Below are 14,092 nucleotides of genomic sequence, written 5' to 3' on the forward strand. Positions count from 1 at the left end.
TTTCACAAAAATCTTGCATGTCTGGTCTTAAGAAGCTGATCTATTCTTGATATCTATTAATTTGTCCCAGGTATGCATTAAAGGGGTTAGAAATGTCCTAGAATATTAGCTACTCGGTAATTCGTATATTCTTAACTGGATATTGGGATAAATAAAGATCTAAGTCTGTGTCTTCAGTCGTTTTTAGCACTTAGGCTTCAGTCAAGTGGGATCTGTCAACTCTATAATGGAAGGAACCCCATATTAAATAGATTAAGCTGTGACTCAACATGGATACAGAGCTCAAATGATTTAAAGCTCTTGCCCAATTACAGGCTGCACGTTGGAGGCTCAGTCAAAGGCAATTCATAGTGGGTTTACAGCTTATAATGCCTGTGGTACAATCTGGTGGGTCTATCATTAAAATCAAAGCAAAAGCAGGATTTTTGCCTGCATTACATTTTTGAAACAGCCCCCAGATTTAAGAAAAAAAAAATCTTTTGACTTTGCAGCTGCAGTTATGCAGTAGCCAAAATTTCAAAAGAAATACTATCATGACATTCAAGCCACAGTTTTTGGTATCGAATTTTCAAATAATTTGAAATTTTAATGTGAGAAAGTATAGATGAATGAAGATATAGACATTTCGCAAAGAAACTGATACCACCATTTTTCTCATTGCGCACCACTGACAAAAAAGGTTTAAGTATGATACAATCTAATGAAAAAGAGAAGGAAAACCTGGTTTCTATTGACTATTATAAAATAATCTTTGAATATGTCTGTTTTCTTATGTCAGCTTTTCCTCATGGCATGCTTCCCGTGTTTGTGTAAGATCTTTTTCCTCTAAGTCGCTGTGCCTGATGGCTCAGGTTTGTATCTCTATGCTTTCACGAATGAAAGTCATTTGGTAGAATTACTCCCTATGGTTTAAGATAGTACAGTTTGAACCAAATAGTGTTATTGTAGTACATGAAAATCCAGAGGAATTTTCCTTTGATATCATATAGCCATGTAGCACACAGATATAAAAATAACTTGATATGCCAAGCAATGCATGCAGGTAAGAGTGAACTAGGAAAGAAAAATTCCATAAAGGAAAAAGAGAAAGTGTGGGGAAATGCTCCATCTAAAGCATGTGATGATATTCAATTGTTTTCCTCCAAAACACCCTAGAAAATTTTCCTATTGCAGCTATACCGTATCCCAGGTATGAGAAATCCAGTGAATTTTTCTCTGTATGTCTATACTTTTAATTTCTACAAATGAACATGGTCCATCCGAGTATACTGTAGAGGGCTATTTATTTCTGCCTCCAGCTTTCTAACGTTTGCCTAACTTCCACAAATTTAGCTCCTATGACTGTTGGAAATAAATCAAGGAGCTTATCTGTGTTCCACCTGTTTTGAAAAACTCCAAAAGATTCTTTAAAATTTGAGAGGGTGGGGTGGGAAAGAGAACAGTTATCAAACATTTCAAATGTCATTATCTTGCTGGAAATAATACCAGCACAAGTGTAGAAGAGAAATGAGACCTGCCGAGACAAACCCCGAGATGAAAGGGTAAACCCTAGAGCAACAAGCCCTGGTCCAGGGCCTATCTCCCATGGCTGGCGGCCATGGCTGTCTAGGTGTGATCATGTTATGCTTGGCAGGTCTGCGTGTTTGTTGCAGCCTCTGCTAGTGCAGGGGGAAGCAATGGATAAGAGGAGAAAAATGGTTTTTATCCAATGGGAGAACTTTGCCCCTTGGCCTGGCCCCAGACAGCTGTTAAAAGTTTTCTCCCCCTGCTGCTTCAGGCGATTCTCTACAGGTTGCAGTTTCCTTTAAAACAAGTCAGAAAAATGACTAACGTGAGAGAAGAATTGGCACATGGAAAGACTGAACCGGGCTTTCATTTCTAGCAAACTGGGAAAAATAAACCAACTATGCAAAGGAAGTCTGATTTTTATTTATAAAGGAAAAAATGCAAAGTTAATAAGCACCATGCTATCCCCCTGCTTATTCATCTAAGAGTCAGTTTACAACTGTGGGCCAGGAAAGATCCCCTATTCAATATCAGAGATAGAAAGGCCAGCGGTATAAATGCAGAGGTACATTTTTTGTCTCTCTTTTTTAAAAGTTCCATTTCTCTTAGCATTTCTATACTAGAAAAAAGGAAAACATTATTGAACATAATAAGTAGCCTGGGATTTAGAGAACCTCATTTTAAAAGTGAATGCTGGCCCGATGGAAAAGAAAGCTAAAAGCCAGTGGAAAATATTGATTTATGGTAGAAATCAGATGTCTCTTATCATTTCAGAGAAACACAACCTATATACAGTTAAAGGGAAATGAAAGTGGTGTTTTGTCTTATACCCTCATCACTGGAATCAGTTTTAGGAACTTGGACTCAGGAGGCTCGGAGCCTCGTCCTGCCTTTGCTTCTGCTTTCTAGAATCAAAAACCTAAAACGACTAGAATTCAAGATACACTCAGTACTACAGAGAAGCTGTGACAAAGTAATAGTTTGTTATCCAATGAGCGGAAGTAAACAAATGTTGAGGAGAAAATAAAACTGTGAATCTATATGATATAGAAGCATCTATGAGCCAGTGATGCAGAAAATGAGATTTCCCTGAAGTTTTCCTCAGATTTTAAATTAGGAAAGCCTTTCTTAAAACAGAACCAAAAGAAAACAACCACAACAACAACAAAAATGTTAGTTAATAGTCCTCAGTTGCATAAATGAGAAGATAGCACGAGACACTGTGAGGAAATTCTCCTATTATGTTTCAGTCCTCTTTGGTAAGACTATCAGTCTAACACTACACATTAAAAGGAAGTTTAGGATACTAGTTTTTAAATCACATATTTATTTTTGGGCAGGCACACCTATGTTTGTAAGTCAACCTTAAAGCACCTCTTTTCTGTAATAAAGTCTAGAAAATTCTTATTCAATGGGCCAGCCTGATTTACAACCTAGCTCTAATTTAGGAGATTAATGAAGACATAAAAGTCTGAGAATCATCAGCTGGCTATGAATGTCACTGCTCAAAAGCCAAATATTTTAGGTAGACCAAGAAGAGAAAACTGGGTCCCCAAAGAGTTTTGGAACTTGTGGATTACATGGTCATCTCAAATGCCTGCTGGTTCCAAGATAAAAGTTGGAATTTCCCAGCAATCATTTTAGCTCTATGTTAAGCAACCTTACAGATATCCAGTCTGCTAGATAGATCGAGTTATTGACATTATGCATCATTTTCCTGCGATGCAATCTCTCCATGATTTGCTTTGTTGAAGCAAAATTATAAACTGATCTCAGTTAAGACAGCGATGGTTTGAAATGTAAACTAAAAAATGCCTTTCTAGAGCAATTATGCCAGGACCCAGAGCTAGTGGCCCATGGTAGCACATTTAGTATGATGAACTTTTCAGTGAACCTGGAATCTAAAGAATTTTGTAATGTCTCAAAGTCTTTTACTTTGTTATAAAGTCTAATAATCTTGCAGGAAATAAATAAAGACTATTACATATCCACATCCTGAGTTTGGAAGATATATATATATATATATTTGTTTATTTGAAATGTCCAGAGTAGGCAAATCCATAGAGACAGAAGAAATATTAGTGGTTTCCAGCAGCTGGGAGGACAGGGTAATGGGGAATGACTGCTAATGGGTATAGGGTTTCTTTTTGGGGTGATGGAAATGTTCTAGAATTATAGTGATGATAGTTGAGCATTGTGAATATACTAAAAAAACACTGTGTTGTACAACTTAAAAAGGTGAATTTTATGGCAGCTGAACCATATCTCAGATTTTATCTCATAGCTGAGGGACAATAGGGGCCCTATTGTATGGGGGGGAAACTGTTTCGGCTTTACCTTTGATTCTCTCTAGAGAAAAACCCACATGAGGAGTTGTACATGGTGGGGCTTCTTACAGAGAGGAAGATATCGCATTATTTTGCATTTGGTGGTAGTTGAAAAATCACTTAAGATTGTTTTTGTAGTGGGCTGGTTAAATTCAATAGCTAAGTGATTAATATATGAATATGAATTATAAAAAAAGACTTTACAATTTTCTAAAGATCTGAATTCCTAAAATAGAATTGCAGACCCTTCTATTTGACTATTTGAGATTTAACAATTCTCACTAAAGTTTTTATAGGATATATTGATTTTCCTTTTATTCCCCTCACTAAAATGAGAAGGTTTGCTGGTGTTTACGCTATTAGTGAAATTACAATCTATCATTCACCAAAGTACATAAAGTAAAGCCAATTATATCAAACTACAAAATTAAAAAATAGTACTTATAACTTTCTCATTTTGCTTCCTACCAATTTTGGACCCTTAGTTGGGAAATTCACATGTAAGTTTTGATCTTTAAAAATAAAAGTTAAAACATTTAACAGTAAAAGCAGTAACTATTTGGGGGGAAATGGAATTTAAAAAGAAATTGCTATCTTTACAAAATTAGAGGTTTAGAAATTGTTAAAAAAAACTGGAAAAATTATTCAAAAGTAGCAAAACATACATTTCTTAATATTTGAACTTGAAAAGCAGGTACTTTCCATATTTTGGATCTTGTGAATAGTGCTGCAATGAACATGGGAGTGCTAATCTCTCTTCAAGATCCTAATTTCAGTTCTTTTGAGTAAATACACAGAAGTAGACTGATTGATCATATTGTAGTTCTATTTCTAATCTTTGGGGAACCTTCACATTGAATCTTAAATCAGCCTAAATGCTCATCAATGGATGACTGGATTTAAAAAAAATGTGGTATATACATACAGTGGAATACTATTCAGCCCTAAAAAGGAAGGAAATTTTGCAATATGTGACATCGCAGATGACCTGGAAGACACTATATGCTAAGTGAAATAAGTTAGTCCCAGGAAACAATTACAACATGATCCCACTTATATGAGGTATCAAAAGTAGTCAAACTCATGGAAGAAAAGAAGAGATCTGTGATTATTGCCAGAGTCTGTGAGGAGTGGAAAATAGAAAGTTACTAATCAGTGGGTATAAAATTTCAGTTACACAAGATCAACAAGTTCTAGAAATCTAGTGTACAACATTCTGCCCACAGATGACAATACTGTATTGTGCAGTTAAAAATCTGTAAAGATGGTAGATTTCGTGTTAAATGTTACCACAACAAAACTTTTTTTAAAGTATTTCTTCTCATTTTTTTGATAAGAGAACGGGTGAAAAACTGAAACTCATTTTTAAGTGAACAACATTTTGCATTTATGCACACATCCTAAAAATTATTTATCAACAGAATGAAATTATAGAGTAAATCTTTTATAACAAAATATCAAAAATAAAATCTTCTGCCTTTAAACACCTTCCCCAGATTTTTTTCTAGCAGCCTGTCATTTTTGGCCTGACCTCAGTTTGGTTTCCATATCTGACTTGTACCACTGAATGTATGGTGGCTTCTTCTATATTTCATTTCACTTGGAACTTCTTATTACCAAGACTCTCAGTTCACTATGATTTGAAAGTCTGGCTGAACAAAATGTAGTTTGTTCAGACATGCTATTTGGACAGCAGAGGGCAGGAGAATCCCTTGAAGTAAAGGAATTCCGGAAACCTATCCTTGTGCGTCCTGGAGTTTCCAAGCTTATTAACATTGCAGGGTGGTAATATCATTGTAAGGCTAGCAGTTTAGGTTTGACTGCTCACAGGAAATACATAATTATGTCAAAACTAAAGAATTAAAGTAGCTATGGTGCACTGAAGTGTTTATTTCCTGACCGGTAATGTTAACAGAAGGCACTCCTGGAAGAACAACCTAGAACTCAACCTTAATAGCAGTATGAATGCAGAAAATGTAAACGCAAAGGTGGTGTTTCAAATAATTCACTTAAAATTTGTAACCTAAGTGTAAATTGGCTTTCAGTGAAGATTCTGACATTTCATAAAAAGCAAGTTATTCAGCAATGCTTTTATTAAAGTACATGTGTTCCCCAAAATTGCAATAAAAAGGAATGATAAGTGCAATGAGGGTTCAAAACTTTGTTATCATTTGTGCAGAGAACAGATCAATCCCTGAGGAAACCATGTCAGGTTCAGCTGGGTTGTTCGCTTTTATCTCTTTGAAGGGAGAAAGGCACAGAGGTTAACAGCACTTGATTTATAGTTCAGGAGGCCTAAACTGAATCCCAGTCTCACCACTTGACAAGCTATGATACCAGGAACACAAGCAGACCCTCAGTAGGCTGTTTCATGTCCATAAAGTATCTTCATTATTATATTGTTGAAAGGACGTATTGACATAATATACACGTGTACGTCCTTCTCACTGTGTCTGGATCATGAGGCATATTCAATAATGGTTTCTGACTAAAATTTCTGAACTGGACATTTGTAGAAAACACGAGTAAGAAGACTCATAGCTTCACTTAAACAAAAGTTACTGAAATTAGGATACTTAAAAAAAAACACTTAAGAGAGAATGTAGGAGATTATGTAAAAATAAATGCAGTTAATTTTAGGGTATTTGGCAGTATATCAGTCAGGTAATTTTAGGGAACAGGCGAATATTAGAGAATATTTAAAAATAAAGGAGAGAAGACAGGTCAGAAAACACCAGCATTCCTCTTCATTCTGCTGTGTTTGGCAATATAACATTTGGAAAGTTATTCAATTATTCTGGGCATCAGTTTCCTCCTGTAAACTGAGAGTGAATTATGAGGCCTTTATCATCCATGCGCGTTTAGATTCTTAAATTTTACAAGTGTAGTTACTTGATACACTGGGCAATACAATTTCAATGATTTTATGAATACAGAATTATTTAAAATGGTAAAGTTAGTTTATAAAAAGCACATTTGTGTAACTGATTTTCACATCAAATATACGATGTTCCTAACTTCAATACCAGCCATCCAAATATAAAATATGATGTGGAAAATCTAATTAAATTGTGTGCAAATAAAAAATAAACATTAAAAAATAAAGTAATGAAGCAAAAAGGTTACACATTCATTTATGATTTTAGGCATTTTCAAATTTGGTCATAGTGATTTCAAAGAGAATATACAAATAACTAGTTACTTGGAACTAATTAATATCCTTTAGATACTATAGCTGTCTAGATACTGCCTACAAATCTTCCAGGAGGACAGGTCATCATTATTCTTACACAGAACCTATTAGAAAATTTTGGCCAATAAAAAGCAGTTTTAAAATACCTCAGTATTTTTTGTTTCACATAAATAAATTCTTTAGACTGGCTTATATGGTTACATCCCATCAAAACCCAGCATAACATAACCCGAGTTTAGTTTAGAACAACAAAAAAGAATTAACCAAAACTATAAAGCAATATATATAATCTCTGACAGTAAATAAGGTTTTTTAAAAAAATCCAAATTCTATAAAAAGGACATAATCTACCTGATCAAAGACTGTTCTACTGGAGTCTTCCTGAGGGAAACTTTATCTTTCTGTCTCCATTACCAACAGCGGCCTGAGAATGGGCTATGAATAAAATATTGTTTCTCAAAGCTCAGTTTTAGATGCACATGTGTTTACATATTTTTAAAAAGCATAGGAATTCAATGAGAAACAGATGTTTAGAAAAGATAAAGCATAAATCTGTTAAGTGGCACTTCTTTATGAGTGATAATACTTTTCCTTTTCTAAATTGTTAATTGTTTTCTAAAAAGTTAAGTATGTCTTTGGTGGTGTGGATACAGCCTATTTCCTAGATAATTTTGAACTCTTAGAAAACATATCTACCATGTAAATTGTGTTTCGGCAGCAAAAACTGGTCTGTTTACCATAGACCAGTTTTTCTTTCCTCATTGATGAAAAACCCTCCTCACTGACATGTATGTTTTCCCATTTGGGAAGGGAAGATCACCTAGCCACATTTAATAGAAGTGGCTGTGTACGTATGAGAAGAGTCCGTTACATGTGAATAGTCATTAAGCCTCATGTGGCATTCACAGCTCATTCAGACAGGAGCAGGGGAGTGGTGACAACCACCTCCTCTATAAGACCTCTAACCTACACTATAAGTGGAAAGGAATGTAATCTGGATGTCTCAGCATGCGACCGTTTTGAAAATTAGTTCAAATTTCTTAGTAGTATAAGAATCAGCTGCTGTGTATATGTATGCAAGTAATTTTCTGCAATTAATGTGGATGGTTTGTTTCAAATGCTTTCTTCTGCAACATCCGGGTAATTGAAATACTTTTTTTAAAATAGCCTGAATGGTCACAGTGTTTACTTTTAAAAACAAATTTATGTAGAAACAGCTCAAAATGTGATAGTCTATGATACTTAACCCCAGCATCCTTCCCCAGCGAGAGTTATCTGTGAATTTTAACCATTCTCCTCAACCCCTCCCCCAAAATATATGATATATTCATTATATAACGTGTGTGTGTGTGTGTGTGTGTGTGTGTGTGTGTGTGTCTGTCTGTCTGTCTGTCTGTCTGATATATACTTGGTGAAAGATCTTCCATGGAAGGGGAAAATAAATATAATTCAGCATTAAAAGTTGTAATATAGTGTCATAGGACAAGGATAAGAGCTTGGACTCTGCCGTCTCAGTGTCTGGGTTTACAACTCAACTGCACCACTCACTAGCTTTGTGACCTGGGCAGGCTACGTCACCTATTGATGCTTGAGATTCCTCACATTTAAACTGGCATTAATAATAATAGCACTTGCTTCATATAGTCATATGAAAATTAAGATTTGTAAAACCTCTAGAAGAGTACGTGCACACCCTAACAATACCTACACCGTATGTTATAGTTAAAATATAAAAATAAAACCACCAAGCACAGCTTTGACATTCAAAGAAAATAAAAAAGCGAATCCTGAAATCATAATATTATTTGGAAAAAAAAATTCCACAAAAGTTGTGATTACCTTCATATCAGTCCTGAAACATATTTATATTGAGGGATAATGAAGTAGAAATAGGCTGGCTGTAAAGTATGTTTTCTAAACCTAATCAGATTATATAACAGGAAGATGAAAAGAAAATTCAGAAAGCCTGCCTACCAGCTGTATCCCCTTTAAGACCAAACATATACAAAGACAAAACTCAGTAGAATTTGGGTTAATTCAACAATTTTTCTCAGAGATTTTAATGATTATTTTAGGCCTCTTGGTAGAAACATTCATAATGAATCATAAATTTTAAAAAAAGGCCTTTTTTCCTGTATTAGTTCAACATAATATGCAATTTGTTCAATGTAATATTGGTTCAATAACCAATCCTAAAATATTTAAATAACTTAAAAGTGTTTTAATCACATCAACGTAACAAAAGCTATTTATAATGCACATGTGAATTTTAAACTGCAAAGTTTTTTTAAAACAGATGAATAAACTCTAGAAAATATGTTTTACTTGTTTCATCTGTGCTATAAACACGATTTCTACTATTTGAATGAAATTTTGGACCCAGGATTCTCTAGATCTTTTCCCCATCAAAAATATGCATATTACTCCAAGGTACAACATAACAAAGAAAAGAGAAATGCATAACAAGAAAGAAGATAATTTAAATGAAACTTTATAACTGATGTCTTTTTAAAGTAGAAGTGGGGACTCTAGTTACATATAGTGCTGTAAGTGGGGAATAAATACTTAATAATAAATAAATACAATACTTTGGCATTTCCATCTAATTAAAACATTTATCATTCTAGATACTAAATCATTCTGATGATTCTATAGACTTTTTGAGGATAAGCACTGTATTTTCAGCATAGTGTTCACCTTAGATAGAGTCCACTGTTTCCAGTAGTACTTAAAATTCTTACTCAAAAGAAAAATGTTACATTCCATTGAAGGGTGAAAATGCTAATACATCACTGTTAACAAATAATCATTATTTTAAAAACCACAGTACATGTTGCTGTGGTGAGTAGCATAGCTTGTTATAATAGATTTAGGAAAAGAATATAGGCTGGAGAAAATCATTTGATTAAGTTGGATACATACTGTGCCAGGTCGGGGATAAGGAATTCTTCCATCATACTGCACCCAGCGATGGTCTGCACTTTCCTTATGAGCATATGGGCCATTAAAAACTGCTCTGATGTCAGCCATGCTATACACACAAACAGCAGAGCCTTTGAAGATGGAGCTGAAAGAAAGCACCATGATTTAATCATTCACTGGTTCATTCACTGGCATTTATTGAGGACAACTATAAAAGTGCTGCAGACAAAAGTGAGTGTTCTCAAGGAGCTTATAGACAAGTAACCCTGAATAAAGTATGGTAAAAGTTAATTACATTACAAGTAATTACAATAAGTGAAGTAGCACACATATGGGTGCCCAACACTGGGTTCTCTGGTGAGTTTTCAGGGAGTAGGTGGCATCTAAATTGACACTTGATGGGTAAAAAGGAATTACTCAAAAATTGGATGATAGAAAGAAATATGCAAAGAGTATTATATCTATCAACATGCTCTAGAATTTTGTTTGAGGTTATTATAGCATAATGCCTTCTAAAGAACTTGCAAAATAAAAAGGTATCTTACCTACTTTTTTAAGAAAAAGAATAATTTAGATATGTAATCATAATTAATTCATGTGTGTTTCTTTTAATATTTTTTTATTTTTAATTACAGTTGTCATACAATATTATAATAGTTTCAGGTGTATAATATAGTGATTAGGCAGTTATATAACTTATGAGATGATCACCCTGATAAATCTAGTACCCATCTAGTATTGCATAGTTATTACAATATTATTGACTATATTCCTCATGCTATAACCTACATCCCTACTTTGTAACTTCCAATTTGTGCTTCTTAATCCTTTCCCCTTTTCACCCACACCTGACTCTCCTCCCATCTAGCAACCGTCAAAATGTTCTCTGTGTATATCAGTTAATTTCTGTTTCATTTGCCCATTGATTGTGTTCTTTAGATTCCACATATAAGTGACATCATATGTCATTTGTCTTTGTCTGTCTGACTTACTCCACTTAGCATAATACCCTCTAAGTCAATCCATGTTGTTGCAGATGGCAAGATTTCATTCTTTATTATGGCTGAGTAATATTCCATGGTATATATGTACCATCTCTTCTTTATCCATCCATCCATTGATAGACACCCAGGCTGCCTCCATATATTGGTTATTGTAAATAATGCTGCAATAAACATATGGATGCACACATCCCTGAAAGTAGCTTTTTGGGTTTCTTCATGTAAATACCCAGAAGTGGGATTACTGGGTCTTTCTTTGTCTCTTGGTATAGCCTTTCTTTTAAAGTCTGTTTTGTCTGATATAAGTATGACTCCCCCAGCTTTTTGTTTTTATTTCCATTTTCATGAAATATCTTTTCCCATCCCTTCACTTTCAGTCTCCGTGTATCTTTCAATCTGAAGTGAGTCTCTTGCAGGCAGCATATGTAAGAGTCTTGTTTTCTTATCCTTTCAGCCACCCTATGTCCTATGTCTTTTGATTGGAGTATTTAATCCACTTATATTTAAAATAATTGTTGATAGTTACCTAGTTTTTGCCATTTTATTATTCATATTTGTGATCCTTTTTCTCCTTCTCCTTCTCCTTCTCCTTCTTCTTTCTTCTTCAAGAAGTCCCTCTAACATTCCTTGTAATACCAGTTTGGTGGTGATGAACTCGTTTAGCTTTTTCTTGTCTGGGAAGCTCTTTATCTGTTCTTAGATTCTAAACAATAGCTTTTGGGTATTCTTAGTTGTAGGTCCTGGGTTTTCATCACTTTGAATATTTTGAGCCAATCCCTTCTGGCCTGTAAAATTTCTGCTTAGAAATCTGCAGACAGTCTTATGGGAGCTCCCGTCTAAGTAACTAACTGCTTTTTTTCTTCCTGCTTTTAAGATTTCTCTTTATCTTTAAGCTTTGGTGTTTTAATTATAATGTGTCTTGGTGTAGGCCTCTTGGGTTCATCTTGTTTGGAATTCTCTGTTCTTCTTGGGCTTGTATGTCTATTTCCTTCACCACGTTAGGGAAGTTTTCCATTATTATTTCTTCAAATAAGTTTTCAATTCCTTGTTCTCTCTCTCTCCTTCTGGTACCACAGTGATGTGAATGTTGGTAAACTGGATGTTATCCCATAGGCTCCTTAAGCTCGCCTAACTTTTTTGGATTCTTTTTCTTTTTGTTGTTCTGATTGGGTGTTTTCTGTTTGTTACCTCATCTTCTAAATCACTGATTCGATTTTCTGCTTTATCTGATCTACTATTGATCCCCTCTAATGTATCCTTCGTTTCAGTTATTGTACTATTTATTTCTGGCTGGTTCTTTTTTTATGTTTTCTATCTCCATTTTCATGTTTCCTGTCTCTTTGTTGAAGTTCTCACTGAGATCACTGAGCATCCTTATAACCAGTGTTTTGAACTCTGCATCTGGTAGATTGTTTGTCTCCATTTTGCTTAGTTATTTTTCTGGAGTTTTGTTTTGTTGTTTAATTCAGGATGTGTTTCTTTGTCTCCCTTTTTGGCTGCCTCCCTGTGTTTGTTTTTATGTAATAGGTGTCTTGAGGGGCCAAGTGGCACAGTCTCCCTGGTCACCTTAGCAGGGTGCTCCAGTTGTGCTCCTTTTATGAGTTGTATGTGCCCTCCTGATGCAGTTGTGCCTTGATTGACGTTTGCTCATCAAAGGGAGGGATTGACCTCTGGCCAATTGGCTATAAGAACTTAAGGACTGTCCGTAACTAGAGTGGAGGAGCTGTTGTGCAGGGCTGACCCTATGGAACAGGATTCACTTTAGCAGGGCTCTGGTGACAGCCCAGACTGCCCTTTGGGTAAGTTGTCTGTGGAGGCAGCTGGGTGGTGCTCAGGCTTGGTCTGAACCTCCTGGGAGGGGCATCTCTGCAGGCCAAGTTCAGCTGCAGCCTGTGCCCTGCCTAGGGCCACCTGGAATAAGCCACAAAGCAATCCACAGATGGCAGCCACCCATGCTGTTCTTGGAGGCACCTGGCTGTGGCTAAGCAGCAAACTGAGGCCAGCTGCCACTAGTGCCGGACTTGGGGTTGATTAGCAAGAGGTATGGGGCACACCAAGACTGGATCCTGCTTGTTTGGGGTTTGTGAACCTTAGACAGATTTTAGCAAAGTTCAAAGCATGAGCCAACAGAGGCTGTTTTATGGAAAATACATTGAGAGTGGCTTGGGCATGTCTAAAAGTTAGGTGGATTCCTTGTCATGGAATCAATAGGGTGGGGCAAAGGTGTCAGCTAGGTTGATGGAGGCTCAGATATGGTGCTCATCTCAGGCTGCACTCTGGGAACAGGGAGGACTCAACAAAGAAATAATGCTTTCAGCCAGCACATCTGTCGGGAAGTAAACTACCCCTTGCCCTGAATCCAGACAATTCGGTTTTCTCCATATGTCCCTGGTGCTTTTGAGTTGCTGCCCCAGCTGGAGCTCAGAGCAAATGAGTCAGTCAGTGAGTAGTCCATGCATGGGACTCCAGCAGCCCTTTGTCTCACTCAGTCACAATCTCCACTGGTTTTCACAGCCAGAAGTTTTGGGGACTTCTCTTTCTGGCACTGGAACCCCGGGCTGGGGAGTGTGGTGCGGGGCTGGGACCTCTTGCTCTTCAGGGGCACCTCAGCAGCTGAGATATCCCTCCCAATTTTTAATCGCCACATATAGATATGGGACCAAGCCTGTTCTGCATCTCTGCCCCTCCTAACAGTCTTGATGTGGCTTCTTCTATATATCATTAGTTGTAAGACTTCTGTTCATTTAGACTTCAGTGATGGGTGTTCTGTAGTTTAGTCATACATTTGATGTGGTCATGAAAGGAGGTAAGCACAGCGTTTATGTACTCCATCATCCTGACTGGAAAATCTCTCATGTGTTTTCTTAACATGAGCGAATATACATAAACACTGGCTATTAATTTCCTCATATAATTCTTGTTAATTTAAACATTTTGAAAGAATCTTTTTTGCTCCTTCTTGAATCTGAGTTCACATAGTCGTATGTAACTTATCCAATGCTTAAAATCATTCATAATTACAGAGGATTGGAGCCCATATAATTAAGAGGCAGAAAAGCTCTATGGGAATTTGGCAAATTTTTGCAAACTAATGATGAAAACTGTTAACATAGTCATCAGATGTTCTGTTTGTGTTTTATTTC

General features: G+C 36.0%; 1 protein-coding gene across 1 annotated transcript in view; it reads right to left on the reverse strand.

The window, feature by feature from the left end:
- The window catches only part of SEMA3D (semaphorin 3D), a 208,834-nt gene that overhangs the window by 31,637 nt on the left and 163,105 nt on the right, over nt 1-14,092 (reverse strand). The window contains 1 exon segment of the mRNA XM_019631619.1: nt 9,949-10,093. Coding sequence (XP_019487164.1) covers nt 9,949-10,093 — 145 coding nt within the window.

This window comes from Hipposideros armiger, unplaced genomic scaffold, assembly GCF_001890085.2.
Source record: "Hipposideros armiger isolate ML-2016 unplaced genomic scaffold, ASM189008v1 scaffold_1021, whole genome shotgun sequence".
Taxonomy (NCBI): Eukaryota; Metazoa; Chordata; class Mammalia; order Chiroptera; family Hipposideridae; genus Hipposideros; species Hipposideros armiger.